Source organism: Oncorhynchus tshawytscha, linkage group LG09 (genome assembly GCF_018296145.1).
Source record: "Oncorhynchus tshawytscha isolate Ot180627B linkage group LG09, Otsh_v2.0, whole genome shotgun sequence".
Classification (NCBI taxonomy): domain Eukaryota; kingdom Metazoa; phylum Chordata; class Actinopteri; order Salmoniformes; family Salmonidae; genus Oncorhynchus; species Oncorhynchus tshawytscha.
Genome location: NC_056437.1, coordinates 54715151 through 54742961, shown reverse-complemented (window position 1 = coordinate 54742961; position 27811 = coordinate 54715151). Strand labels below are relative to the sequence as shown.

The window sequence follows — 27811 nt, the reverse complement described above, 5'->3', positions numbered from 1 at the left end:
AGCCATTCGCGGGAGGGCTTTAAGGAGGGGGCAGAGCTCTAACCGGAAGTGTCTTGCGGATGAGAACCTTGTCATTTGGCCACGGTCGGTTCTGAGGAGAGGTAGAGCTACGGCGAAGAAACGCAGAACAAGTCAGTTGACTAGAGGAACATTTGAAATAATTTTAACAATGAAACCGACCGAATAAGCCACTACACTTAACTAGTATTGAATTAGTTGTATATATTTAATTCAATGACGTAATTATTTTTTATGCAGTCAAGGTTAGCGCTCTCCAGAGAGGGTTGTGTCATTGATCAGGCAGGACACGTCAGGAGAGAGAGAGCGAGAGAGAGAAAAAAGCTGTTTAGCCATAGCTACTGTATGAGCGAAAGGCATAGAAGGACCATATCGCTTGAGTCATAAACTTTCTTTTCGTTATTTCATCAGACACATCGAGGTTGCAGGTTAACTACAGGACGGATCGAGTCATCGCTTGGATCAAAGGTAGCGACCAAAAGGTGAAAAGGGGATTTTATGATCGATGTTTGCAGCGTCGCTTTAGCCAGATTATTCAGAAGTTAGCTAGCTAGCATCTACGACTATCGACTTGATAATAACCGTTTCATATTTTGCCTAAAACCACCAGAAACTATATAAATAAAGAGATTGCTAACGCGTTAGCTAGATACGTCATAAGTTGTATGTAATTAATAAAGGGTCGAGTCCAAATCGCACCCACACAGGGAATAGGCTTTGACAGCTGTCACGCAAGGTCGCTTGTCTGTCATGTTTTCGTTCTGAATTTACCTAGCTAGATACATTTTCCAAATACTCTTGAATAATACTATTGCAACTAGAAAGCTAATTGCGCCTGTTATCGACAAAAATGCTAGCTATTATTAAGTTAGTTGTCCTTATAAATGTTGGATCAACTGTCGACTTTCCGAAATAGCAGGCTAACGTTTACTAGCTAGGTAGGCTAGCTATCCGAGTTGCTAGCAAATTGGCTAGCTGCTAGCGCGTAGCATATGCTGACTGTGGCAACGTCATGAGCCTTTAGTTAAATATCTTGCTAGCTAGCTAAACAGCTAGCATGCAAACAAAATAGTTAACTACAGGGAACTGATGTGGCAGAGAAACATGTCTCGTTAGTAAGGTTGTTACATTGACAGCTATTCTCGACAGACGTTAGCTGAGTATAGCTAGCTAACTGCTTTTCGATAAGCAATAAGGCATCATCACATTAGCAGCAGAAAATGAGAAAGCTAGAGTGCTATCAATGTCCTGTCTGATTTCTCTGTCAGCCTGATTCTCATTTACAAACATTGAAATGATAACGGGTGTATTTTGTTTCCCCCCCCTCTTTAGGACCTGAAGATCAAGGGATAGCAGATATTGTGTGTGGGAAAACAAATGGGGGATTACGGGTTTGGAGTCTTAGTGCAAAATAACACTGGCAACAAGTCTGCTTTCCCAGTCAGAATTCATCCACATCTGCAACCTCCACACCATCATCAGAATGCGTCTCAAAGCCCTGGTGCTTTTATAAACAGTACCACAGCTGGCAATGGCAGTAACAATGGGTCACCTTGGCTGTTTTCAGCCACAGCTGCCCACAGCAGCATGCAAGATGAAATTCTTGGGTCAGAAAAGCCCAAAGCCCAGCAACAGGAAATGCAAGAAACGCAAGAAAAACAGCTACTATCCCCTGGCCACCCGGAGTCTGGAATCGTATCTGAGTTAGAGAAGGCGAGGTCAGAGGAGAACAAGGTGGAGGGCGGCCTCTCTGAGGGTAGCAATGGAAAAGAGAAGCTGCGCCTCGAGTCCCCAGTACTGACAGGCTTCGACTACCAAGAGACATCAGGTCTTGGGACTCCGTGCCAGTCCAGTACCTCCTCGTCCCTGACTGGCTTCAACAACTGGTCAGCTGCTATTTCCCAGACCCCTTCCACCATCATCAACGAGGATGTCAGCTTCTTTAACCCAGCTGCCTCTGCTAACAACGGGCCCCTCCTGTTCCAGAATTTCTCCCACCACGTCAGCCCAGGCTTCGGGGGAAACTTCTCTCCCCAGATTGGACCCATCTCCCAGCACCATCCCCCACACCCCCACTTTCAGCATCCCCACAACCAGCACCAACAGCACCGAAGGTCCCCGGCCAGCCCCCACCCTCCTCCCTTCCCCCATAGGAATGCTGCCTTTAGCCAGTTGCCGCATTTATCCAATAACCTGAATAAGCCCCCGTCACCTTGGGGTAGCTACCAAAGCCCTTCTCCCTCCCCCTCCTCCACCTCCTGGAGCCCCGGTGGGGGCTATGGTGGCTGGGGAGGCTCCCAGGGGCGTGAGTACCGTCGAGGCCTCAACGGAGGCATGACTCCCCTGAACTCAATCTCCCCGCTGAAGAAGACCTTCCCCAACAACCACGTGCCGTCGCAGAAGTACTCCCGCACCAGCCCTGGCTTCAACCCCAAGTCCTGGATGGACGAGAGTGTGAGCAGGAGTGAGAACATCTTCCCCTTCCAGGTCAGTGAATAATTCCCACCGCTTTTATACCTCTTAATTCTGTAATCATACTTAGAGCCACTCAGTGAGATGTAATTGTATTTTATGTACCCAAAGGCCCTACTCTCCGTTATATGATGAATTTGTCACAATATTAATGTTAGTCCTATGCTTTAATTGCCAGAGGCCCCTTATGACTAACATAGCTTTGCCACTGCAGTGATGGGTGCCACGTATATGAGAGAGAGAAGCTATGATATATTTTTCTTCATCCATAGAACACGCAGTAGAGAAATGGATGGATCATCAATTACCCATCTTCCTGTGGAATAGTGATTTTAAGATTACAGGGCTAATAATAACCCAAGACTACCGGTCTACGCCGTCTTTATAATGCAGTCTCATTTTTAATGCAATTTGATAGCGCACAATTAAGATGACTTAGACAACAGTGTTATGTGCAGAGAACACTGATAGGATTGATGGAAAGGGCATGGAGGTTATTTTATTGATCAAGCACAGGGGTGTCTGTGGGGTGAGGGTGGTTGCGGGGGTTGGGCAGATATAAATATGTGCTGGAAGGCCTGATTGAAGGCTTTGAGGATCTCCCCAACCCCCCGCCAGAAGTGCTTCATCAGCCATGATGCCATACCGACCATGTTACATATTGCTAATAGCCTAGCTACTATGTTACTATATCACACAGCAGTGCTGTGCCCTTGTTGGTTTAGAATCACCGTGTTGCTCAGGCTAGCTCGATTATGACACACTGCCTTCTAAATGCATTGGGGGTAGAGGGTTAGATTGGGGGTTTTAGCTTCCTGACGCAGGCTGTAAATACTTCAATTTGTCTTTTCAAGAGGATGAATATTCTCACACGTTAGGTTGGCCTGATCGGCAGTTCAGAATGCAGATCGTTGAATAGAGACTATCAGAATGAAGTTGTGGTCTTAAAATCCATTGGAAATGAAGTATATTCAACGGTTGAGTAGAGAAAGGACAGGCTACTTTTGTGTGACTGGACTGAGGGATCTGTTTTGAATCTAAATGCAGTATAGTAGGCTAAGGTTAGCTGTTTGGAAGTGCTGTTGATTTATTCCATTTCTACTGTGCAATCATGTTTAGTCACACTAGGCTAACTCTCATGGTTGTGTTCTATTTTGAGTGTTTCCCCTAGGATTTTTTTCAGCAGTGGTGGCAAGGTTGGTGGGGGTGAATGCATTGCTACTAGCGTTAGCGCAATGACATGCTAGCTGTTCCCATAGACTTATTGAGCCAACGACTATCCAATTAAAAGCGCATCTTGGTCACCGCCACTAAATTAATTTAGGGGAAACACAGATTTTTGTAGTAAGGACATTACTACATAATAACTAGGTTTCCTGTTTGTCTCTGTCCCTGACCAAGCAATGTTTTCAGCTTAAAGTGGACAGCGATGGTGAACACAAGTCCATTTCCATGGATCACATGCCTTTCTCTTGTGACTGCCAGGCATTTCCAAATGGCTCCACATAGTTTCCATTTTATCACAGAGGCAACATGTGGGTGATTGCGGTGTCCTTTTGCAGTCATTTTGTCCCCTGTTTGTTCACTCCCTATTCATTTTTAACCACTTGCCTGTTTTAAAATAATAGATTGCAGCAGCATATAGGCTGTCACCAATTTCCCTTTTTAGCGTAACCTACAGCCATCAAGCTTACACCACATTTAGGCTACATTACTCAAGTAATATTGTGTAAAAATACCTTGGTACTGTAGCAGCACATTTTCATAGAAACCCTTGGTTATGTTAATCAACACTGGATGTCTATTTGTAGCCTTCAGTAATTGTTTAGGTGTATTCCTTAGGGACTTAAATAGTTACATTGATACAAGTGATGTGATGCCCATCTCTTAGTCAAAGCTTAATGGCGCTGTAGGTTTCCATATGCCTCCTGTGTCTCCACCTAGAATATCTAATGTTTGGTGTGAAGGCAGAGGCTGTCTGTTGGGGTAGGAGAGTACGGGTTCCATGCAAGCTGACACAGGTGAGGCGTTCATGATTAGGCTAACTAGCATCTTAGGGAGAAAATAAGAGAAGGGAGATGCTGCTCCCACTCGGGAGAACAAAAACAGGCAACAAAAGGTTTGTCAAGAGACAATGGTGCTAAAAACAAAAGGCCCCTCCTGTTTATTTAGATGTGACGTGCATCCTGTGATGGCCTTGGGCTGTGCTGCTGATCACAGATCAGTTCTGTACTGGGAGACCTAGACTACTGTAGGAAGGCTGTTTGTTTTGCTGGCTAGGCCACTGTACTCTGTTTGTTTCTGTATTAGAGTAGCTTTTGTTATTGGGTGCAGGTGCCCATGACAAATAGTCGTCTGTTGCCTAGGTCCAGTGTCATCTTTCAGGGATTAGTGACTGTGCCTCCCAGAGAGGGATGTCATGATAATATTATACAACGTGGACGAACACATACACACCAGTATCATCTCATGATATTATTTCAAAGATTGTACATAGGAGACAGTTTGTGTGAAGGGCCCTGGTCCCTACTATACTGCCTTTGGGTGTGGTACTAGAGCTGTGTTATTAGGCCTCTCTGCACTGAGACAAAGCAGGTTTTTCACTTTCTAAAACCCAAACTTCCTCTTAGCCTTGTGTAAGCTGCTCTACAGCCTTCCGTGACTGGGAGGAACAGGGCCTGCTGCCCGGTAACATGCCTTTTGGATTTGGGGCTGGGCAGGCACCCAAAGGGCTACATTAGCAATCTACGTGGGAAGTTGTTAGTAGAGGTAGGTTATGGTATTCTGGTTAGCTAGTTTAAATGAAGGACATACATTTGCTTGAATGTATAACAGCTCCAAATCAGAATTGAGGTTATCATATACATTTTTTTTATTTTATTGAACATTGATGCCCTAATATAATTATGGGGACATTGGGCTGTGCACAAGGACCTTATTGGATGGGGATTGCATTGTCCTTGTATACAAGACTGAACGTTTTGAATCTTGAATGAATTTAATATTTTCTAATTTTAAAGAGATTCATAAATCCTGATTGAATAGGTATGATTGAAATACCCATAAGTCATTAGTTTATAGTAGACCTTGCTGCTTTGTGTTACAATCTATAAGGCATTGTGGGGCGGCAGGGTAGCCTAGTGGTTAGAGCATTGGACTAGTAACCGAAAGGTTGCAAGTTCGAATCTCCGAGCTGACAAGGTACAAATCTGTTGTTCTGCCCCTGAGCAGGCAGTTAACCCACTGTTCCTAGGCCGTCATTGAAAATAAGAATTTGTTCTTAACTGACTTGCCTAGTAAAATAAAGGTCAAAATTTTAAAAAAAAATTGTTTTTTTATTTTTTTTTACAAACATTCAAATTAGTCTGCTGTCCATTGGGTCACAATGTGGCAGGATGTCTTGTTGTTCACATCACTGTTGTATCAGTTAAGTGTACTAATGGGAATATGTTTTTGATCGTGTGGACTGTGTGACTGACTGCTGTTCTGAGGTCAGTTCCAGATTGAATCTTTTGTTCTACTGCTGTAGTAACGAGCCTCATTCATTAATTGTCATTCAACACCTCGTTTATGGCCAGAACACTTCCAGCTATTAACATTTTGAGGACATCAGACAATTATGGGATGATCCTATGGTGTTAAATTCTGCAAATATCCATGGAATAATGAAATAACCATCAGTGAGTAGCGCATAATTGTGTTGTGTACTATTCGCCCTTCTCCTACCCTTGAATGTCGTTTTGAAACAGGAAGCATCTTGTGTGTTGTAATGAGAGAGATAAAAGAAATGAGAGCGATAGAGAAAATGTCAGAAGTGTCACAGGCATTTAACACCCCTTCTCTGATTAGGCTCTGTTGCTGTTCATTAATTACTTTATCACCAAAGTAGATCTGGGTCCCCCGTGGGACCAGTCTGCACCCCCTGCCTCCCTAACCAGGCTCTGAGGCTGGATTAATGGGCTTGAGGGTGTTTTAATGTGCAAGGCTTTGAAATACTCTGACCAGCAACACAAAAATCAAGTGTCAAAGCTGGGCCCCTTATACCTACCTACCTCCCTCCCCCCGTTCCATTCCCTTTTTCATTAGTATAGCTGTGACATTGTAGATTAATGTTGTAGCAGAAACACCCTTAGCATGCCATACTTAATCATTCCGCTCAGGGTGTATCATCAAGGCCTATTTTAGCAGTGTTCTTCACATTGGATAGTTTGGCCCTAGCTTCAAGCTCCCAGACACAGGCTCTCTGCCTGGAGAGAGATATTATAATACAAATGGGTTACACTGGTTTGGTATCCTTCAGTTTCCTTTGTTACACCGGTTTGGTCTCTCCCTCACTGTTTCCCTCGATTCTTTTGTTTCTGTAAGGTGCAACTTTTTTTCCTCATAGTTGGGGTCGGGGGAATTCTTTGATTACTTTCCTGTATATGTGCAACTCTCCTATTATGTGGACTAAAGGCGTCGTCATGCTTCAGTTTGGCTGGCGGCTAGCCGAAGTTCGTTAGGCGAACTGAAAGTGTGTGCTGGCATACTCCCTTAAGACCTTTTGGAAAAAATGGCAATAGTACTGTTTGCTTATTTTGAGACGCCGTTGCCAGTACACACTACCTCAAAATAGTCCGAATTAATCTAATCTGTCATTCATTTAAAGTTTTTGCAGAGGGGATCTTAGAATGTAAAAAGACTCATTTTCTAAGATGTTTGCTGCAGTATTTCTCAATGAAAAAATGTGCATGAATACAAGTCGTCTCTCGTTGAATGATAACAAAGACTTTGGTCAACTGTAGGGATTGTTCAATAATCACAGGCAAAGGGGTGTGGACTTAGGCTCCCGAACTTCTGCTGGCTTCTGGGAGAACATTTTGTTTGCCCAAACGGCAGAAAGAACTAACAAAAATGTCAATGTCTCCATTATATATGAAAAAAACTCTTCTGAAACTGTTTCGGCTGGGAAGCATGCGGACGCCTGAAGCCTGACTTTTTATTTTATACATTTTTTTTTTCTTTCTCCAAAGGTTATTGTTGAGCTTGTTAAGGAAGTGCCTTATCTGACCCGTGCACCTTTCTATCTGTGTACCTTGGAGATTAACCAAACTTCTGAGGCTGTGAGATAGACACTGAGGGCCAGGCAGGTTCAGCTGGCCCATGCCATGTGTGCTCTTAAGGGCTGTTTGTGTGCGCCTAAGTACATATCCTGGGCCCTCTAAGCTTCCAGGGATGAGTGTTGTTGCCTGTTTATCAGATGGGAGGAGGTGCGTGAGAAAGGAGGGCAGAACAGATAGTTAATCACTACGGTTGCCAATTCATTCAGATGCTTAGCAACAACAACAGCAGCCATGTTTGTGCGTCGTAGTGGCGGAAGGGTTTTACAGGATCTTGCACAATGTCGCACCTTTATGGCATCTCGTTACTTAGTACTGTACTAGAACCTAGATTTTGTGGAGAATTTCATTTGTAATGAGTATTTTTGTATTAATCTCTGGTAAACCACGGTCTACTGGAGCACCAGCCTGCTGGTAATAGTTTGGTTGTCCCTGTCAAGGCCATGGTTGTTAATGTTATCACTTTAAATGGTGGCCATGGAGCATTAAACGTCTGCTTCAATTCCCACCACCTAGCATGTGTATTTTACCTGAAGGTGATAGGCTGTCGCGTACGTTTTATTCAAAGCATGGATTATTTCATTAAACGGTATTGAAATCCTGGTATATGATTCCAAAACATGTGAGACGTGACCATGTCCCGAAAACCACATGAGCCTTCATACTAGTGCTTCTCCTGTCATATGACAGCCAGATCTTGTCTGGCCTGGGTTGAAGGATACTGTGAATCATTTCCAGCTCTTGCGCAACAAGCCTCACATTATCATCAGGTAGGTCTTGTGTTATTCCTGGCTGGCCTCTGGTATGCCATTCAGTAGAGGGGTTTAACCTGCTTGCTGCTCAAGTAATTCTTAGAAATGAGTCGCGACTACCATTGTCATGGGAAGTGTTGAGTGTCCATTGAAAATCTTCAAGTCAAGGACAGCGAGTGAAAGGCTGCCTTGTTTTAGTAGTAGGCCTCCATATTGTTTTTGTATACAAGTTGAACTGCTGGTTTAAGAGCGTGTTTGGTTTAGGTTATGAGCGCTCTATCGCACTGCCACGTCGTGCCCGACTGACTAAAAGAATTGAACATTTCCAGTTTGGTCGCGGTGTCAGCCCCTTTTCATGGTCTTGTGTTTTAAAGTTCATCTCAGTCATTGCTTGCCTGAGCTTCCTCTGCGTGCACAGTGAGCATGTTTTTGAGCCGACGACCTGCATTCTGTACTGAATAATACTTGCAATGAAAATGTGTAGATACAGATTTACTTCTATAAGAGAAAGCTATAAAATAATTAACTCTGCAGCAAAAAATAAACGGTCACGATTGCATTTACTTTATTCATAGTATTCTGTATTCCATGCATGAAGTGTGTGTGTGTGTGTGTGTGATGAAAGCATAATGGAAACTTCATGGCGTCGGACTCCGAATATAGGCCAACAAATGTAACATTTAACCAGCGGCGGCTCCATCCCTCTAAAGCAGAACTCTCATCTATCTTTTACACAGGAGCGCACCAGATCCTTTGATGGCTTCAACATGCACTCCCTGGAGAACTCTCTCATTGACATCATGAGGGCTGAGCAAGATACCCTGAAAGGTAAGATGACAATCGCACAACACCAGGATCGCATGTCCGGTCACAAAATTGCTGTTAACGGCCGTATCTTAGAACCTTTGTCCTCCCAAATCTGCTGCAAGGTCATCGAGGACAGCCATGTCAAACAACTGATTTTGAGTTTTCCTTTGTGGCCCTAGAGTAGACTAGGAAGTAAGGTGTGGAGGCTTATGTAGGCTATTCTACTGAGATTGCAAATGGACTTATGATTGTGCAGTAGTGGTGTAATGGTACACATTCGTGTACGGGGACCTCGGTCCGGTAAGTACATAATAATTATGTAAATAAATAAAACCCCTAGGCCTATAAGCTATGCCGGGTTGTATGCCATTGCCACTTGAGTAAATCTGAGCTGAAAAAACAACAACATTGTAGTCTATTCCATTAAAGCTACACCTGACCAGATTCACATAGAAATTTGAGTTATAGATCTTTCATTCCTGTTGAAAGCAAGTCGAAGAAGTGTGCTATTTCTGTGCTTCCTTTTCTGATCAATTTTATTTTGTCTTTTGGTTTTGTACACCAGTTTCAAACAGCTGAATATACATTATTTTGGGTTATGGAAAATATATTTCACAGTGGTTTAGATGGTACAATGATTCTCTACAGAATGACTGCTTGTTTTATCACAAACTGAAATTAGGCAACCTATTAAAATTTGAGCAACCAGGAAATGGTGGTGCGATTTCTGCGTCTTTTTAATACAACTATAGCCAATGCGCACTTCAAAATTCTAGGCTAGGCCATTCTACAGAGGGTGGAAATTGAGGTCTATTCCTGATCTGTCACTTTCAGCATTCAAATGTTTTTAAAATGGCTTTCGCAATATTAGGCTTTATTCATTGAGTGAGAGCCACTGAAATTTGCTAGGTTAGTTTTTTATCAAATGCGCTGTTGAAAATGTTTCACTGGAATGAAAGTAGCCTAAGCTACCACCGGAGAGACAACTCTCATCTGGCTACAGCCCAACTTCCTCCCGTGTGACGCAGCTGTCTTAAGGCACTGCATCTCAGTGCTAGAGCCGTCACTACAGACCCTGGTTCGATTCCAGCCTGTATCACAACCGGCCGTGATTGGGAGTCCCATAGGGCGGCACACAATTGTCCCAGTGTCGTCAGGGTTTGGCCGGGGTAGGTCGTCATTGTAAATAAGAATTTGTTCTTAACCGACTTGCCTAGTTAGATAAAAATAAATAAACCTAATCGGGGCTTATATTTTATTTCAATTGTCCAGGTTCACCATGAGTAATAGATTTGGTAGTTTTACTTGAAACAATTAGTATGGTCATTTTTAGATATACAGTGTGAAGTTGATACTTTCTTAACGGGGACAGCAGTCACTTTTGCTATAGGAAGAGGAGCTCACTCCGAGAAGCTCTCATCGCATCTGACAACTTCCAAACGGTCCCCAAATTAATAAAAATGTAACCCCCCCCCCCGAGCTGATAGTGGGGGTGGTTGTTTCTCTCACGGCTCAGCTCAGGTGCCTACTTACCCATACACATTCACACACCACACACAGATCCAGGTCAGAGCGGCTCATAAGCTCATAGGCTCGTAAGCTCCATCAGCAGCAGATGCTAATTTACAATGGAAAACAAACGTGTTTGCATCGATTCCTTCCTCTAATTAAACCGTTATGTTGTAATGCCACGGTCCCCACTAGACCTCTCAACTTTGCAATGTATAAGGTACGAAAGTCCCATAATTTCAGGTGTGAAGTCAAATGGAACAGACATGCAGAGATAATCACTGACGGGACTAGGTTTTCCTTCCCAACTCTTCCTTCATAGTTGCCTGTAGTTCCCCATTTGAGGTCGTTGCAGATGGATTTTGAGCAGCTCCCCAACTTAGGTCCATTAGAGCTGTGCGGCTGCACACGTACAATGCCGTGGCGCAGCAGGCTGGTGTTAGCAGCAGCTACACTGACCCATAATTGCCAGCACCTCTGATGGAGTGGACCTCCACAGGTGCCTCTTTCCCTGGCCCAGCCATGGAGCACTTGTGCTGGGTGTGCTGACAGGCCCTCTCTGATGCAAGGCTTCCTCAGGATTAGTCAGGCTGATCCAGGATGTGACGTGGAGGAAAGGGACTCCACCACTAATAAAACTGTCTGCATTTTGAATCGATTTATAATGATGTAAAGTGAGGCGTTTTAGAGGTCATGTTTGAGGTTAGGTGCTGGTTGTGTGGGATGTATTTTCATAGCTGCAGCTAGTGAAGGGTTTGTTGATTTCGCAGAGTTAAAAAAAATAGTATTTTATGGGGCATGTAAATTAAACGCTTGCGACGGTCTCTATAGTCTGTCCGTCTGGTTTGTGACGCAAACATTGCAAACCGGAACGTTCCTGTTGTCAGTCAGTGAGGACGCTCTACGTTACACCTAGGCTACTCTTAGTTTTGTTTGGGAAAGGACAGACTGGGTCACGGTTGGTTAGAGGGAGTAGCTTAGGCATGGGTTTCTAACGTTTGTCTTCCGTAGCGTGTATTCATTTTTACACCTCTGTACTGAGCTGTTAAACCACACAGTGAAAGTCAACTTTGTCACACACAACAGCTCATTACTTCAGGCTCTTTGCCTCTCAGATGTTCTCCAATCTAGTTTGTGCCTTTGCTGATTATTGGAATGACGCTCCCAGTGCTGCGTGCCAGCTACAGAAGGCAGAGAAAAACATCATTATGATGCATCATTCGCCTTGTGAGCAGCAGCAGTTCCTTGCCACTGTCTCCAGGGCAATGTGTTTCTACATTAGAAAGATCCACACAGATGCAGGCCCTACTCCGGCTGTGTCCTGACCTTACTGGGTCGCTTTGGGTGAGCTCCAAGGGTACCAAAGCAGCGCCCCGGCCCGCCTATCCCTAATTGAAAAGAATGATCTGACCGTCAAACGTGGACCTTTGTAGAACAGATTAAAAGGAAAGAGGGGAAAAATGGACTGTAGAAGTGGCTTTGAATCGATTCCAGCATTGTCCTCTGCGACTAAAAAGAGCACTCTGTTCTCTGAGAAGTTACAAAATGGTGTGTTGGCTCTGTGTCACCATTGACTGCTGAGCCTGTCCACCAGCCTGTTCTCTCTCTTTGATTGAATAGGTGGAGGGAGGGGAGGGGCTTAGAGACTTTGTGTGACGGAACGGATTTCACCAATCACGGCACTCTCATCTGGTCCACACAGGAGCCATGTATATAGAGAGTTGGTCAAACAAACAAAGCAAAAAATTGTTCCAATTCTAGACATTAAATATTCTCCATGTAATGCTTATGGGGTGTTGACATGGCTGCCATAGAATGTTGAGTGTCATGTAAATGCATCAACGCTGAAACCTCAATGGCCCAACTCTCTAAATACATGGCTCCGGTCCACACCAGTCACAATGGGTTTACTATTACGAGTTTTTTCCCTCATTATCCCCTTCACCAAGGCATCCCAGCATGGCACAGTTCAACACTCAAGTACATTTGGCAGGAGGTCATGGGAGGAACAGGGTGTGCGCAAATGGCTCAGTGTAAATTGTATGAGGTGCCAGCGAGCAGGCGGCTGGGCGACTGACTACGTGGGCTAATGTAACGGCTCAGTTTGTGTATTGCAGCGTATGCTTGTAACTGAATCTCTTAATGATTTATACTCTGTTTCCTCTCACTAGGTCGCCTAGGATTCACACATCCACGGGGAGATAGTCCTTTGCCCATAAATGATATGTAAATGCTTTTATAGCACTAGTGATCTGATGGCTTTACCCATGCTGATGGAGGGATGGATGAAGGGTGAAACGAGCCATATGTTAACGTATTCAGTAGTCATGTTTGTGCTTAGCGTGCTCTTGAGGCACCAGTGTGGGTTTGCTGCTCTGTGGAAGATTCTTATGCCATTAGTTCTTTAAATGATTGATGTGGATTTATTGAATAGTGATCTCTTGTGGACAGATACACATAGAATTACTGGTGGTGTAGCATCTGTCAACAGACTATGGATTGCAACCAGGTGCGTAGATTTCTTAGCACTGGTAATTACAACAAATCACAATTTCGCAGATGTAATCATCATTTCAATTTTGGATGGGATGGGGACATTTAGCCCGTAGACTTGCCTGTAACTTCCAAAAAAAGAGGGGGCGGAGCTCCTCGTTCCCCTACCGCTCCTCATTCTAGTATCTTTTCTAACACGTCTCCCCCAGAACTGAATCTATTTTTTATTTTTTTTGCTCTGGATGTCAGATTCATTGAATAGTGATATGATTGGAAACCTACGGTAGACTAATTTACCAAATCTACTGCAATCTTGGATCTTTTTGGTAATTAACAGATCATTTATTGTAACTTAAGTTTTAATTTTTACTAGAATAACTTAATTTAAAAAAAAATTCATAAGCCTCCTGAGTGGTGCAGCAGTCTAAGGCACTGCATCGCAGTGCTTGAGGCGTCACAACAGATCCTGGTTCTATCCACAGCCACCCGGCCTGACCTGGAGAACCATAAGGCGGCGCACAATTTGGTCCGGGGTAGGGGAGGGTTTGGTCGGCCGAGATGTCCTATCCCGCTCTAGCGACTCCTGTGGTGGGCCGGGCGCATGCATGCTGACATGGTTGCCAGTTGGACAGTGTTTTCCCCCGACACATTGGTGCGGCTGGCTTCCGGGTTGAGTGAGCAGTGTGTCAAGAAGCGGTGCGTTTTGGCAGGATCTCGACCTTCGCCTCTCCCGAGTCCGTAACGGGAGTTGCAGCAATCAGACAAGACTGTAACTACCAATTGGATATCACGAAATTGGGGCAAAAAAGTGGTAGTACAACAACAAAAATGTCATAGTATTAATTTTTTTATATTCTACCACATTGTCCATGAGTTTCTAGTAGATAGATCATATGGTTCAAGAGAGAATAGCCTAATCAATGAAATAGCATCTAATCAACAATGGCATTTCTTTCTATTTACTCTGCAACTCTTCCAGCTATTGACTCTTTTTTTCCACAACTGCCACAAGTTTGGCGCCAACACATTTACAACAAAGACATATTGACTTAGTCAAATAATAAGGGTGTTATTAAACATTAGTGATAAAGGACATTTCATGTGGAGTCCCTCATATTTAACAGCAGTGGAATTCACTAAGTTGATGGTTTATATTTAGGATAATGTTTTACAGCTTTGTCATTCTAATTTCTGCTTTTAAATCATGTTCTGAGACTAAGGGAGAGACTCCATGGTGGATCACTGGACTCTCAGTTGCACTTCGGCTTATGCATATCAAAATACATTTGAGGAAGCTGTATGTTATATTTTTTAAATGAACATGTCACCATCCCTAGGCAATGGATTTCATTCTCAAGTAAGAACACAAATGGGGAGCTTAGTTCTTTCATTGCATAGGCAAGATATTATTTTATATATTTTACATGTGATAAGGCCACAGAGGGCCAGAGGCTATGCTATTTGCATTCAGCCAGACCTCTAATTTGCCTAGCTATGCAATGAAAGAACTATGCTCCCCATTTGTGTTCTTACTTGAGAATGAAACCCTATTGCCTGAAGATAGTGACATGTTAATTTAAAAAATATAACATACAGCTTCCTCAACTGCATTTTGATATGCATAAGCCGACGTGCAACTGAGAGCCCAGTGATCCACCATGGAGTCTCTCCCTGAGTCTCATAGTGTTAGCCTATATCGCTCGGTCATATGGTCAGACAGTGATCAAACTGTACAGATGGTGGTCCTGCATAGATACCATTCAGAGAGTACTAGTCTTAGAGAGGCGTTCACACCAGCTGGTAGATACTCTGTGGAATGAACACGCGTGTAAAACCCCCCTCCACTGACTTCCTGAAGAGCTGCTCGCCATCTGACCCATGGAAGAGAGTGGGTGTGGGATCCTCATGACACAAGGGCATCCTCTGGCTCTGTCTGCCATGTACTGCTGGGCACTGAGGAGGCAATCCAGCACTATTAACATGTAGGATTTGACTGCAAAGGAGAAGGGCATGTGTTGTGACTGAAAGAATGAGCATTTCAATGAAACTGTTGATGTTCTATGCATCCCTTTGTTCACCTGTCTTGTTTTTACATGCAGCAAGGAATTATGGGAGGAGACGAGGTAAATTAATTATTTTGGGTTATTCAAGTGGATTATGTTTGTTTGGTTTTACCTTCAAAACTGGCATAGAAAGACCCTGTCTTTTGCATCCATGTCCAGTGTTTATGAAGGGGGGCAGTATGTGTTTGCATGTAGATGTTGTGCGTCATTGTTGGTCTGTGGTGTTGTGGTTGTCAGCATTACATTTGTTTGTGTACAGAGCGAGAAACACAGATACACACGTCAAGCAGTGACCACTAGCCGGCCCCCGCCCAGTAGCGTGCCCTGTACTTGAGTCACTGTCACTAGACTGCTACCACCCAGTTACTCTACCATGCACCTTAGAGGCTGCTGCCCTATAGAACACTGGTCACTTAAATACTGTTTACATACTGTTTTACCCACTTCATATGTGTATTCTAGTCAAGGCCTATCCTATTTAACTGTTGCTTCACGTGCACATGTATTCAGGTATACTACATATTCTATCCATATAGTGTCCACATTGTCTATACAGTACCAGTCAGGTTTGGACAAACCTACTCATTCAAGGGTTTTTATTTGTATTTTTTACATTGTAGAATAATAGTGGAGACATCCAAACTATGAAATAACACCTATGGAATCTTGTAGTAACCAAAAAAGTTTTCAAAGTAGCCACCCGTTACCTTGACAGCTTGCACACTCTTGGCATTCTCTCAACCAGCTTCACCTGGAATGCTTTTCCAACAGTCTTGAATGATTTCCCACATATGTTGATCATTTGTTGGCTGCTTTTCCTTCACTCTGCGGTCCAACTCATTCCAAACCATTTCAATTGGGTTAAGATCGGGTGATTGTGGAGGCCAGGTCATCTGATGCAGCACTCCATCACTTTCCTTGTTCAAATAGCCCTTACACAGCCTGGAGGTGTGTTGGGTCATTGTCCTGTTGAAAAACAGATGATAGTCCCACTAAGCGCAAAGCAGACGGGATGGAGTATCGCTGCAGAATGCTGTGGTAGCCATGCTGGTTAAGTGTGCCTTGAATTCTAAATAAAACACTGACAGTGTCACCAGCAAAGCACCCCCACGCCATCACACCACCTCCTCCATGCTTCACGGTGGGAACCACACATGCGGAGATCATTCATTCACCTACTCTGCGTCTCACAAAGACACGGTTGGAACCAAAAATCGCAAATTTGGACTCATTAGACCAAAGGACCGATTTCCACTAGTCTATTGTCCATTGCTCGTGTTTCTTGGCCCAAGCAAGTCTCTTCTTCTTATTGGTATCCTTGAGTAGTGGTTTCTTTGCAGTAATTTGACCATGAAGGCCTGATTCATGCAGTCTCCTCTGAACAGTTGATGTTGAGATGTGTCTGTAACATGAACTCTGAAGTGTTTATTTAGGCTGTATTTCTGAGGCTGGTACCTCTACTGCAGAGGACATGTTCATTAGAGTTAACTCTGGATCTTCCTTTCCTGTGGCGGTCCTCAAGAGAGCCAGTTTCATCATAGCGCTTGATGGTTTTTTGCAACTGCACCTGAATAAACTTTCAAAGTTCTTGAAATGTTCAGCATTGACTGACCATCTCTTAAAGTAATGATGGACTGTTTCTCTTTGCTTATTTGAGCTGTTCTTGCCATATGTACTTTTACCCTATTTGGTAAAAGTCCATCTTCTGTATATCACCTCTACCTTGTCACAACACAACTGATTGGCTCAAATGCATTAAGAAGGAATTTAACTTTTAACAAGGCACAATTGTTAATTGACATGCATTCCAGGTGACTACCTCACGAAGCCCGTTGAGAGAGCCAAGAATGTGCATTTCTGGTTACTGCATGATCCCATATGTTATTTCATAGTTTTGATGTCTTCACTATTCTACAATGTAGAAAGTAGTTCAAATGAAGAAACCCTTGAATGAGTAGGTGTATCCGAACTTTGTATTTTTATATTACATTATTTTACTTTGTTTTGTGTGAATTGTTTGATACTACTTCACTGTCAGCGCTAGGAACACAAGCATTTCGCTACACCCGCAATGACATCTGCTAAATATGTGTATGTGACCAATAAAATTTGATTAGATTTTGACACAATACACACAGTGTACAGACTCGGGGCTAACTCTCTCACGGAAAGCTGCTCAGCTCTGGTTTCCGTCACTTGGTTAGGAATAAGGCTGGGGTGGCTCCAGGACACCCTGCCGGAACGATATTTTAGGCTTGCCCGGCCCCTGCTGCTGCCATGGGCTTGGCTGCAGGCGCTCATGTGGGTGTGTGGACTGTGTGTTTTGAGCTGAAATGGGGGAGGGGTGGCTGGTGTAGTTCTGTGCTGGGGACGGATGTGGAGAGCGGGAGATTGATTAGTATCCCTGCCTCAGTCCCTGTTAACGCAGATCAGCAGGGCCTTACTGTAGCATTGTTTCTGGCACTCAATGATTCATGTCAGATGAACTACTGGAAAATGGGCACGTTGTTGTAGCTAAAATTGCTAGACCATACCTAACCATGCAATGATACCCCCTCCACTCAACTCAGGTTGATGATACACCTAGGAAATAAACCCAATGAGTGTTGATCTTTTTGTTGTTGTTTAGTCATGCTATCCTCTGTTATTGGCTGACTGCGTTGTCTGTGATCCTCTCCTCAGTCCATTCTTCCCTGTTCCCCATGGAGGATGGTTTCCCTGACGACGAGCGTGGCGAGCAGAGCCTGCCTGGCCTAGGCTCACCCCACTGCTTCCCCCACCAGAACGGTGAGCGAGTGGAGCGCTACTCACGCAAGGTCTTCGTTGGCGGTCTCCCCCCTGATATTGATGAAGGTAACCTTTTAAATTTGATTTTAAATGTTATAATTTCAAAAAAATATAAACTGCTTCACTGAAATACTGCTGACGACGGTTACGTAGGTGGAGGCAATGAACTGTGAACACAAGGATGATACTGGACTGGACACCTGGTTGATGGGGTGGAGGTCTAGAATGTGCATGTCTTCATGGGCTGTAGTCTAGGGTTCCACGACGGAGGTTAAAGATGTCTCCCTTTGACCAATTTCTGCCGTAAGAGCAGCGCTGCGTAGTGAATGCATATAAGGCCCTGCCCCGCCCTCCTTTCGGAAAAGCTGACCACGACTCCATTTTGTTGATCCCTGCCTACAGACAGAAACTAAAACAAGAGGCTCCCACGCTGAGGTCTGTCCAACGCTGGTCCGACCAAGCTGACTCCACACTCCCAAGACTGCTTCCATCACGTGGACCGGGAGATGTTTCGTATTGCGTCAGATAACAATATTGACGAATACGCTGATTCGGTGTGCGAGTTCATTAGAACGTCCGTTGAAGATGTCGTTCCCATAGCAACGATTAAAACATTCCCTAACCAGAAACCGTGGATTGATGGCAGCATTCGCGTGAAACTGAAAGCGCGAACCACTGCTTTTAATCAGGGCAAGGTGACTGATAACATGACCGAACACAAACAGTGCAGCTATTCCCTCCGCAAGGCTATCAAACAAGCTAAGCGTCAGTACAGAGACAAAGTAGAATCTCAATTCAACGGCTCAGACACAAGAGGCATATGGCAGGGTCTACAGTCAATCACGGACTACAAGAAGAAATCCAGCCCAGTCACGGACCAGGATGTCTTGCTCCCAGGCAGACTAAATAACTTTTTTGCCCGCTTTGAGGACAACACAGTGCCACTGACACTGCCTGCAACGAAAACATGCGGACTTTCCTTCACTGCAGCCGAGGTGAGTAAGACATTTAAACGTGTTAACCCTCGCAAGGCTGCAGGCCCAGACGGCAGGCCCAGACGGCATCCCCAGCCGCGCCCTCAGAGCATGCGCAGACCAGCTGGCCGGTGTGTTTACGGACATATTCAATCAATCCCTATACCAGTCTGCTGTTCCCACATGCTTCAAGAGGGCCACCATTGTTCCTGTTTCCAAGAAAGCTAAGGTAACTGAGCTAAACGACTACCGCCCCGTAGCACTCACTTCCGTCATCATGAAGTGCTTTGAGAGACTAGTCAAGGACCATATCACCTCCACCCTACCTGACACCCTAGACCCACTCCAATTTGCTTACCGCCCAAATAGGTCCACAGACGATGCAATCTCACCCACACTGCACACTGCCCTAACCCATCTGGACAAGAGGAATACCTATGTGAGAATGCTGTTCATCGACTACAGCTCGGCGTTCAACACCATAGTACCCTCCAAGCTCGTCATCAAGCTCGAGACCCTGGGTCTCGACCCCGCCCTGTGCAACTAGGTACTGGACTTCCTGACGGGCCGCCCCCAGGTGGTGAGGGTAGGCAACAACATCTCCACCCCGCTGATCCTCAACACTGGGGCCCCACAAGGGTGCGTTCTGAGCCCTCTCCTGTACTCCCTGTTCACCCACGACTGCGTGGCCACGCACGCCTCCAACTCAATCATCAAGTTTGCGGACGACACAACAGTGGTAGGCTTGATTACCAACAACGACGAGACGGCCTACAGGGAGGAGGTGAGGGCCCTCGGAGTGTGGTGTCAGGAAAATAACCTCACACTCAACGTCAACAAAACTAAGGAGATGATTGTGGACTTCAGGAAACAGCAGAGGGAACACCCCCTATCCACATCGATGGAACAGTAGTGGAGAGGGTAGCAAGTTTTAAGTTCCTCGGCATACACATCACAGACAAACTGAATTGGTCCACTCACACAGACAGCATCGTGAAGAAGGCGCAGCAGCGCCTCTTCAACCTCAGGAGGCTGAAGAAATTCGGCTTGTCACCAAAGCACTCACAAACTTCTACAGATGCACAATCGAGAGCATCCTGGCGGGCTGTATCACCGCCTGGTACGGCAACTGCTCCGCCCTCAACCGTAAGGCTCTCCAGAGGGTAGTGAGGTCTGCACAACGCATCACCCGGGGGCAAACTACCTGCCCTCCAGGACACCTACACCACCCGATGTTACAGGAAGGCCATAAAGATCATCAAGGACATCAACCACCCGAGCCACTGCCTGTTCACCCCGCTATCATCCAGAAGGCGAGGTCAGTACAGGTGCATCAAAGCTGGGACCGAGAGACTGAAAAACAGCTTCTATCTCAAGGCCATCAGACTGTTAAACAGCCACCACTAACATTGAGTGGCTGCTGTCAACACACTGACACTGACTCTACTCCAGCCACTTTAATAATGGGAATTGATGGGAAATGATGTAAATATATCACTAGCCACTTTAAACAATGCTACCTTATATAATGTTACTTACCCTACATTATTCATCTCATATGCATACGTATATACTGTACTCTATCATCGACTGCATCCTTATGTAATACATGTATCACTAGCCACTTTAACTATGCCACTTTGTTTACATACTCATCTCATATGTATATACTGTACTCGATACCATCTACTGTATCTTGCCTATGCTGCTCTGTACCATCACTCATTCACATATCCTTATGTACATATTCTTTATCCCCTTACACTGTGTTTGACAGTAGTTTTGGAATTGTTAGTTACATTACTTGTTGGTTATTAGTGCTTCTAGTTCCGACAATACAGAAGCATTTCGCTACAATCGCATTAACATCTGCTAACCATGTGTATGTGACAAATAAAATTTGATTTGATTTGAAAGCCTCTTGTCATTTTTCTCACTGCATAACACAACATCTTGTGTTATTTTGTTCAGTTTCTGCCCGGTTCTTATTGCTTCCTGAGGGTTTTGGCTCTTAAGTAGGCATAGTTGTAGTACATTCTCTGTGTATTTTCTTTTAGAATAAGGAGTGGAGGACATCTCGTGTCAGATTGGTGTTGCTGGCAGGGGACTAGAGAACAGCTGAGGCCCTGCTTGTTTTCTTGATGCTACCATCTGCTCTGCTTTATTCTCCTTGTTTACCGTTACAATCTACACCCAACGTAATAGGGACTCACATATATCCCTGTAGTCTACACCACTAAGAACAGGCATCTGATATTACACACATGCACCATATCACAGTATAACCACTGTGAAGCAATAGTTGAATGTTTTTCTTTTTCGCCTTTTTAGATGAGATAACTGCTAGTTTCCGTCGCTTTGGACACCTCTTTGTGGACTGGCCTCACAAGGCAGAGAGCAAATCTTACTTTCCCCCGAAAGGTGAGTCGCGTTTTAAGTCAACCTACTGCCCTTATCGTCAGCCACATACAGCATTGCCATCAAAATGTACTATCAGAATTGACTATTGAGGCCTAAATAGTCTGAAATATTAAAACAAACTCGTGAGCAGAGCGGTCTTACCATTGACAGTCATTTCCAGCAGCAGACAGAGAATGAAATGGTAGAGGTAAGTCCTCTTGTAATCTCTGTGACATTGTTCCGTGTAGGTGGTTTGAGTGACCTTGTCCCTCTGTTTGCTCTGTAGGTTATGCCTTCCTGCTGTTCCAGGATGAGAGCTCTGTGCAGGCCCTGATTGAGGCCTGTATTGAAGAGGACGGCAAGCTCTACCTGTGTGTGTCCAGCCCCACCATCAAAGACAAGCCGGTGAGCGGATTGCCACATCACCCATCTGCTATTATCTTCTCTCCCCTTCTCTCATGCTATTGTGAAAGCTATCAAGATGCAGCGCCACAGCAGCGTTTTACTGCCTCATTTATTATTTAGTGAGCCCATTCGATTAGTGGCTGACCAAGTGAATAACCAAGCAGCCACCCTTCTTTGTGAAATTGGCGTAACATGGTGGACATGACAAACGTTAAGACGTAACATGTTGTGATACACACGTCTCCCTGTGTATGTGTGCAACAGGTCCAGATCCGCCCCTGGAACCTGAACGACAGTGACTTTGTGATGGACGGCTCCCAGCCTCTGGACCCCAGGAAGACCATATTTGTGGGTGGGGTGCCACGCCCTCTCCGTGCAGGTAACCTATTGACCGTAGTCCACACTCCCATTGGCACTTTAGTCCTGGGGTGTGTCCCAAATGGCACCATATAGTGCACTACTTTTGACTAGGGGGCCCATAGGGAATTTGGGATGCAGCCCTAGCTCCTCTATGGTATATTAAAAACCGGTTAGATGAGAGTTGCATTTCATCACATCAGCATGTGTGTAATGGGGGGAATTTCGTACAGCTATTTGGAATATTATGGCCAAGTTCGGAATGTCACATTAAATCTGAGGCTAGATCCTGGAACTGTGCTGCATTTGAACCCTTTCGTAACCTGTGTTTCCCTCCTTTCACAGTGGAGCTAGCAATGATCATGGACAGGCTGTATGGAGGGGTGTGCTACGCCGGTATCGATACAGACCCCGAGCTCAAGTACCCCAAGGGAGCAGGGCGGGTCGCCTTCTCTAATCAGCAGAGCTACATTGCTGCTATCAGCGCTCGTTTTGTCCAACTACAGCATGGAGAAATCGATAAACGGGTTGGTGAAGACTTTTTTTTTTTTTCTTTTTCTCTTCTCTCTCAGGAAAATGCAGCATTACACACACAAATATGCGGAAGGACAAATGTTGTACAAAACAGATAACAATTTGTCCTTTTTTAAAAGGACAAATTGTTCTTTATTGTTCTGGTCTTAAAAGATTAAAGCAAAATATTTGTTGGCATTTTGACTGGGGCGTACGAGGACAGAAAACAAATGCCTTGTACCTTTAACCAGCTGCCACCTGCAGAAGAATTTGGCTATTTCACTCGGTCACACTGGAATAATTGTTCACACATTCGTATGTGCCAAGCCAACATGTCTCTATTTTTGTAGTGACTTGAGAATTTTTGTAGATAAAGCGTTTTTGTAAAAAGGATGACGTGCGTAATTGTCAGTACAATTATGTGTTGTGTGTTAAATCTTTGAAGATGCACTATATAGCAATATACAAACATATGTGGACACCCTTCAAATGAGTGGATTTGGCTATTTCAGCCACAGCCATTGCTGACAGGTGTATTAAATCGAACACACAGCAATGCGGTCTCCGTAGACAAACATTGTCAGTAGAATGGCCTTACTGAAGACCTCGGTGACTTTCAACTTTGGACTCTGGAGCAGTGGAAATGCGTTCTCTGGAGTGATGAATCACGCTTCACCATCTGGCAGTCCCAACGGACGAATCTGGATTTCGCGGATGCCAGGAGAATGCTACCTGCTCGTATGCATTGTGCCAACTGTAATGTTTGGGGGAGGAGGAATAATTGTCTGGGGCTAGGCCCCTTAGTTCCAGTGAAGGGAATCTTAACGCTACTGCATACAATTACATTCTAGTCGATTCTGTGCTTCCTACTTTGTGGCAATCGTTTGGGGATGTCCATACAGAAATGGGTTGTTGAGATCGTAGTGGATGAGTTGGAACCCCGACTGAAAGCCAGGCCCAATCAAATCAAATCAAATTTATTTATATAGCCCTTCGTACATCAGCTGATATCTCAAAGTGCTGTACAGAAATCGCCCAACATCAGTGCCTGACCTCACTAATTGGTGATGTAGTGTACATTAATGTAAATGAATCCTAACTTTATTCTCTAGTGGGTGTCTAACAGAGTTCTCTCCTCTCTCTATCTCTCTCTACAGGTGGAAGTGAAGCCATACGTCCTGGACGACCAGCTGTGTGATGAGTGTCAGGGAACCCGGTGTGGGGGCAAGTTTGCCCCCTTCTTCTGCGCCAACGTCACCTGTCTTCAGTATTACTGTGAATACTGCTGGGCGGCCATTCACTCACGCGCCGGCCGGGAGTTCCACAAGCCACTGGTAAAGGAAGGAGGGGACCGGCCTAGGCACATCTCCTTCCGCTGGAACTGACTGACACACAGAGTAAGAGGCAGAGGCAGAGGGGGGAGTCGGAGTCGCAAATCATTGTACAAATAAATGCACTTTTCAGTTGCTGGTTACTTTTTAGCTCTAATTTGAAAAAAATGTTTAATTTTAAATTCATATTTATTTTAAAGATGAGAAACTGGAATTATATCCCGATATGTCAAGGAAGGAAAAGAAAATGTTTAAATCCCATTCTTTTCTTTACTTCAGTTGATTTTATATTTTATTAGTGCATATAGACATTTGAAGAAAAAAAAGGGCTTTCAATTGTCACTCTGCTATCCAATTTGGCGTGTCATTGACCATGAATTTTAAAGCAGTATGTTCAGTTGTAGTTCAGAGCAAATGTGAATATAAAAGGTGTCGCTAAAGAAGAGTGCACTTATTTATTTACTTTAGAGTGCAGATGATTCAGTATAAAATCCCAGTAGTTTAACCAAAGCTTAATCTCAATTGGTTTGAAAAAGAAATGACTACAGATCAAATGTTTGAAATAATGTTTAAGACCATGCTAATATTTGATGTTACTTGACAAGATCGATTTCACAACAGGCGTTTGAGTTTGATCTCCATTTTGACATGCAAAAACTAATACCTCAAGCTTAGCTGCTAATGTGCCGAATAAGTTAAAGAAAAGAAGCTGGTCTCCACCTTTCCCTTAGGACCACAATCAAAGGGAAACGGCACACTTTTCTAGACACTGCTTTGTCACTTCCTTATTTTTGTAATCCAACCAGGGTTGTAGTAAGAATGAACAGAGCATCTTATTGAGGAATGTATGGCGTTGGAGGTCCCAGAGGCCCTGAGTGCTGGCCGGTGTCGGGATAATAAGTGAACCCCCCTCTCTGTGTCTGTGGTCTTGCTAGCTCGGAGAGGAGGAGGGGCTAGGGTCTAGTTCTCATCAGGGCTGCATGTGAGCAGAAAGCCCTGTTTTTTTTCATTTATTATTATTAATGCAGGTGTGCAAATCTCCCAAGCCTTTATCCACAATCCTATTTTGTTTTTACCCCCCTTAAAAAGAAAAGAGAAATTAATTAGAAAAGTTGGGGGTTGTCATCAACACACATTTACCCCTAGAGTCATTGATATAGCTAGAACAGCAGACCTCTTTTCCTGTGCCAGCCGAGCTAACTCAGCCAGTGTTTTAAGCATAAATGAAGATCCTCCATGTAATGTGCTCTACTATGTGCTTCCCACATGCAGTTCTTTCACTCAAGACTGCAATAAATAGTTTATACCTAGACTCGTTAGGGAAGCAAAGACGGCTGTGCAGTAGTGAGTAATACTAGCTCATTTATTTTTTTCTTAAGAGTTTTCATTCTCGTTTTTATATAATTTCTACCCTTTCCTTAAGAAGACCAGATGGACACCAGTAAACCAAAGATTGGCCTTGAATAGATAACAGTGCAGTCAAAATCCAGGAAAACATTAGTGAAAACAACTGGATTTATTGAGCTTACAAGCACCCAGGCCTTTTCACCAGTCAATCCGCTCATTTCCAAAGGTCAAAATGGAGAAGCTTCTTGCTAGGCAGTTGTGTAACTTGGATAGATCTGCAAAAGGTTTGGAAATGTAACACAAAAAGGTAAACAAAGACTCACAGTTGGTCTGGTTAATATAGTCATACGGTATCTGAATCTACTAGCGTTAAATATGTCAGGGAGTAAGTGCTAAAATATAACTTAATACACTAGTGAAATACGTATCCTTGTGTTGGCTTGATGGTGTGATAATGCACCAGTTCTGCACCATGAATTTAGCTTGGGTGTGGTGGGTGAACATTATAGAAGTTAAAAACCCTTTTTGAAGAATTTGCTGTTAATGAGAAAAAAGATTATTTTATACATGGCCTGCTGATTTTTGGTACAGTGTTTTCTAGCTAAATTATTTTGTCATGCACATATAAACATTTATTATGCACTACTTTTCTAAACATTTTTTTCAACAGTCATTTTAGGCACATTTTTTCACAAATGGGAAAAGTCCTTTTTGCAATACCTCAATTTTTCACATTGTGAAAGGTAGCTTTTGTACTTTTGTTACTGAGAGATCTGCATATATGGAAATTTTAATTTAAAGAAAAAAGTTGAGTGATTTCAATATATTATTTTCAATTATGCTTTTATTATACATTTCAGTGCTGAGGAATCTTTACAACTAAGTGCACACTTGTGTTGATGCGACTTCAAAACTGCAGAGGGATGATGAAAGTGTATTGCTTAAGGTATTAGATCTCATACACTAAATGTTTCACAAAAATCTGATCTTAACAGCATGGTGAGAAAACGTTGTCATTTAAAATGAATGTTTAAAAAAATGGCTACCCTAGTTGGAAAATGGTAACTTCTATTGTTTTTGGTTTCCTCTCTCCATAGCTGGAATGTAACAATTATAAGGAGAATGCAAATGATGGTTCATAATTAGGCTGAATCTCGTATCACAAGAATGGATGTTTGGTGTTTAGATATTTTAACATTGGAAAATGTATATTCTTGAACTTGCCAACTAGCTCCTATTATAATCCTTAGCATGCATGATAAAAAAAAAGAAGTACATGAATTAGCTATTGAAATTAATTGTTGTAGTGCACCAGATGTTTCACAACTTTTAATTTATTAAGGACACCCCCACACCTCACTCCCCTCCCATGTGTTCATCTCTTTGCCTTCCCCATACTCAGACCTCTGCAGGATGCACAGAAAAATATACAAGAAAATAAGAAAGAAAAAAAACTCTAAAATATATTTTAGCAGTGCAAGACTTGAGCATCTTTTAGGACACTGTTGAAAAGACTTGATAACTCATCTCCACTGTCTGTTGAGGCAAATCAACCTAGTTGGAGGAAGGGGAACATTAAGACTTGAATGTGGTAAATGTTGCAAGTTAACTTCGAGTTGTTATGTGCAATACTTTTTTTGAACTTTTTTCCAGAATAAGACTTTGCAATGTAATTCTTTAATGCCGTTTTTAATTGCAGACATTTAAAGAAGATGTTAATATGTTTTTCACAGTCATTTTCTACTGTTATTGTAATCCTTTTCATGCTGGTGTTTGTAAAAAAGAAAAGAAAAAGAAATCAAACTATTTGTACTAATATAAATAATTGAAGTTATTTTTTAAAACATTTAAAGGTTTTGTGCTCATTTGCTTAATTTGTTTATTTCAAGCTACTGTGATTGGTTGCATTGTAATTATTAGGTCAATAATGTATTTAGCTGTTTATTGGTATATTTTTAATTGGAATGTATAATTTTTTATAATTTTGATCAGATTTTTGTTATATTTTTGAGGTGAAGCTTTTAATATGTTAGTGTCTAGTTTTTACTAATTGCTATATTGTGCTCCACAATATATGGTTCACATTTTCTGAAGGAAATAAATATTTAAATATTGGTCTGTTAATGATGTTACTTAATGGCAAAATGTCAATAGTTTTTAACTGTGTATGGGAAGGTTGTATTTATTAATATTTTTTTTTTTTACTTAAGATATCACCATAATTTTTATTGTCATTTCACTTTATAAGTTACTATTTTTGTATTTTCCTTTCAAATTAAGTTATGTAATACAAAATGTCCATATTTCTAGGAGTTGGTCTGTAAAAGTGCTAGTGAAATGAAAAAGATCTAATGTTATTTAATTGTTTGCAGCCAACTATTTATAACAGTATGCATAACTTTTAAATATTTGTAATGTGAAATGTTGAATGAATAAAACTTAACTGTGACAAGGCCCATTGTGTTTTTCTTTGTGTGGACAGTT

General features: G+C 43.1%; 1 protein-coding gene across 4 annotated transcripts; it reads left to right on the top strand.

Annotated features, from left to right (window-relative positions):
• Nucleotides 1-31: 31 nt before the first annotated feature.
• Nucleotides 32-27781, top strand: LOC112258285 (cytoplasmic polyadenylation element-binding protein 4). Of its 4 annotated transcripts, none has more exons than XM_024432556.2 (11): nt 32-131; nt 430-500; nt 1351-2505; nt 9079-9169; nt 15250-15273; nt 17896-18066; nt 21306-21395; nt 21661-21779; nt 22044-22158; nt 22482-22663; nt 23807-27781. In XM_024432556.2, exons 3-11 carry the CDS (start codon nt 1396-1398, stop codon nt 24032-24034), a joined length of 2130 nt encoding a protein of 709 aa, XP_024288324.1. In that variant the 5' UTR covers nt 32-131; nt 430-500; nt 1351-1395; the 3' UTR covers nt 24035-27781. The 4 variants fall into 4 exon arrangements, with proteins under 4 accessions (XP_024288324.1, XP_024288326.1, XP_024288325.1 ...); XM_024432558.2 differs by having other exon boundaries at nt 37-131; nt 430-486; XM_024432557.2 differs by having other exon boundaries at nt 65-486.
• Nucleotides 27782-27811: the final 30 nt, after the last annotated feature.

What these genes read in the sequence shown, in the direction of transcription:
- LOC112258285 (XM_024432556.2), top strand. Translation starts at nt 1,396, where the DNA reads ATGGGGGATTACGGGTTTGGAGTCTTAGTGCAAAATAACACTGGCAAC. An exon ending in TGAGCAAGATACCCTGAAAG is followed by an intron (nt 9,170 to 15,249) that starts GTAAGATGACAA and finishes TTTTACATGCAG; the next exon opens with CAAGGAATTATGGGAGGAGA. An exon ending in ATCTTACTTTCCCCCGAAAG is followed by an intron (nt 21,396 to 21,660) that starts GTGAGTCGCGTT and finishes TTTGCTCTGTAG; the next exon opens with GTTATGCCTTCCTGCTGTTC.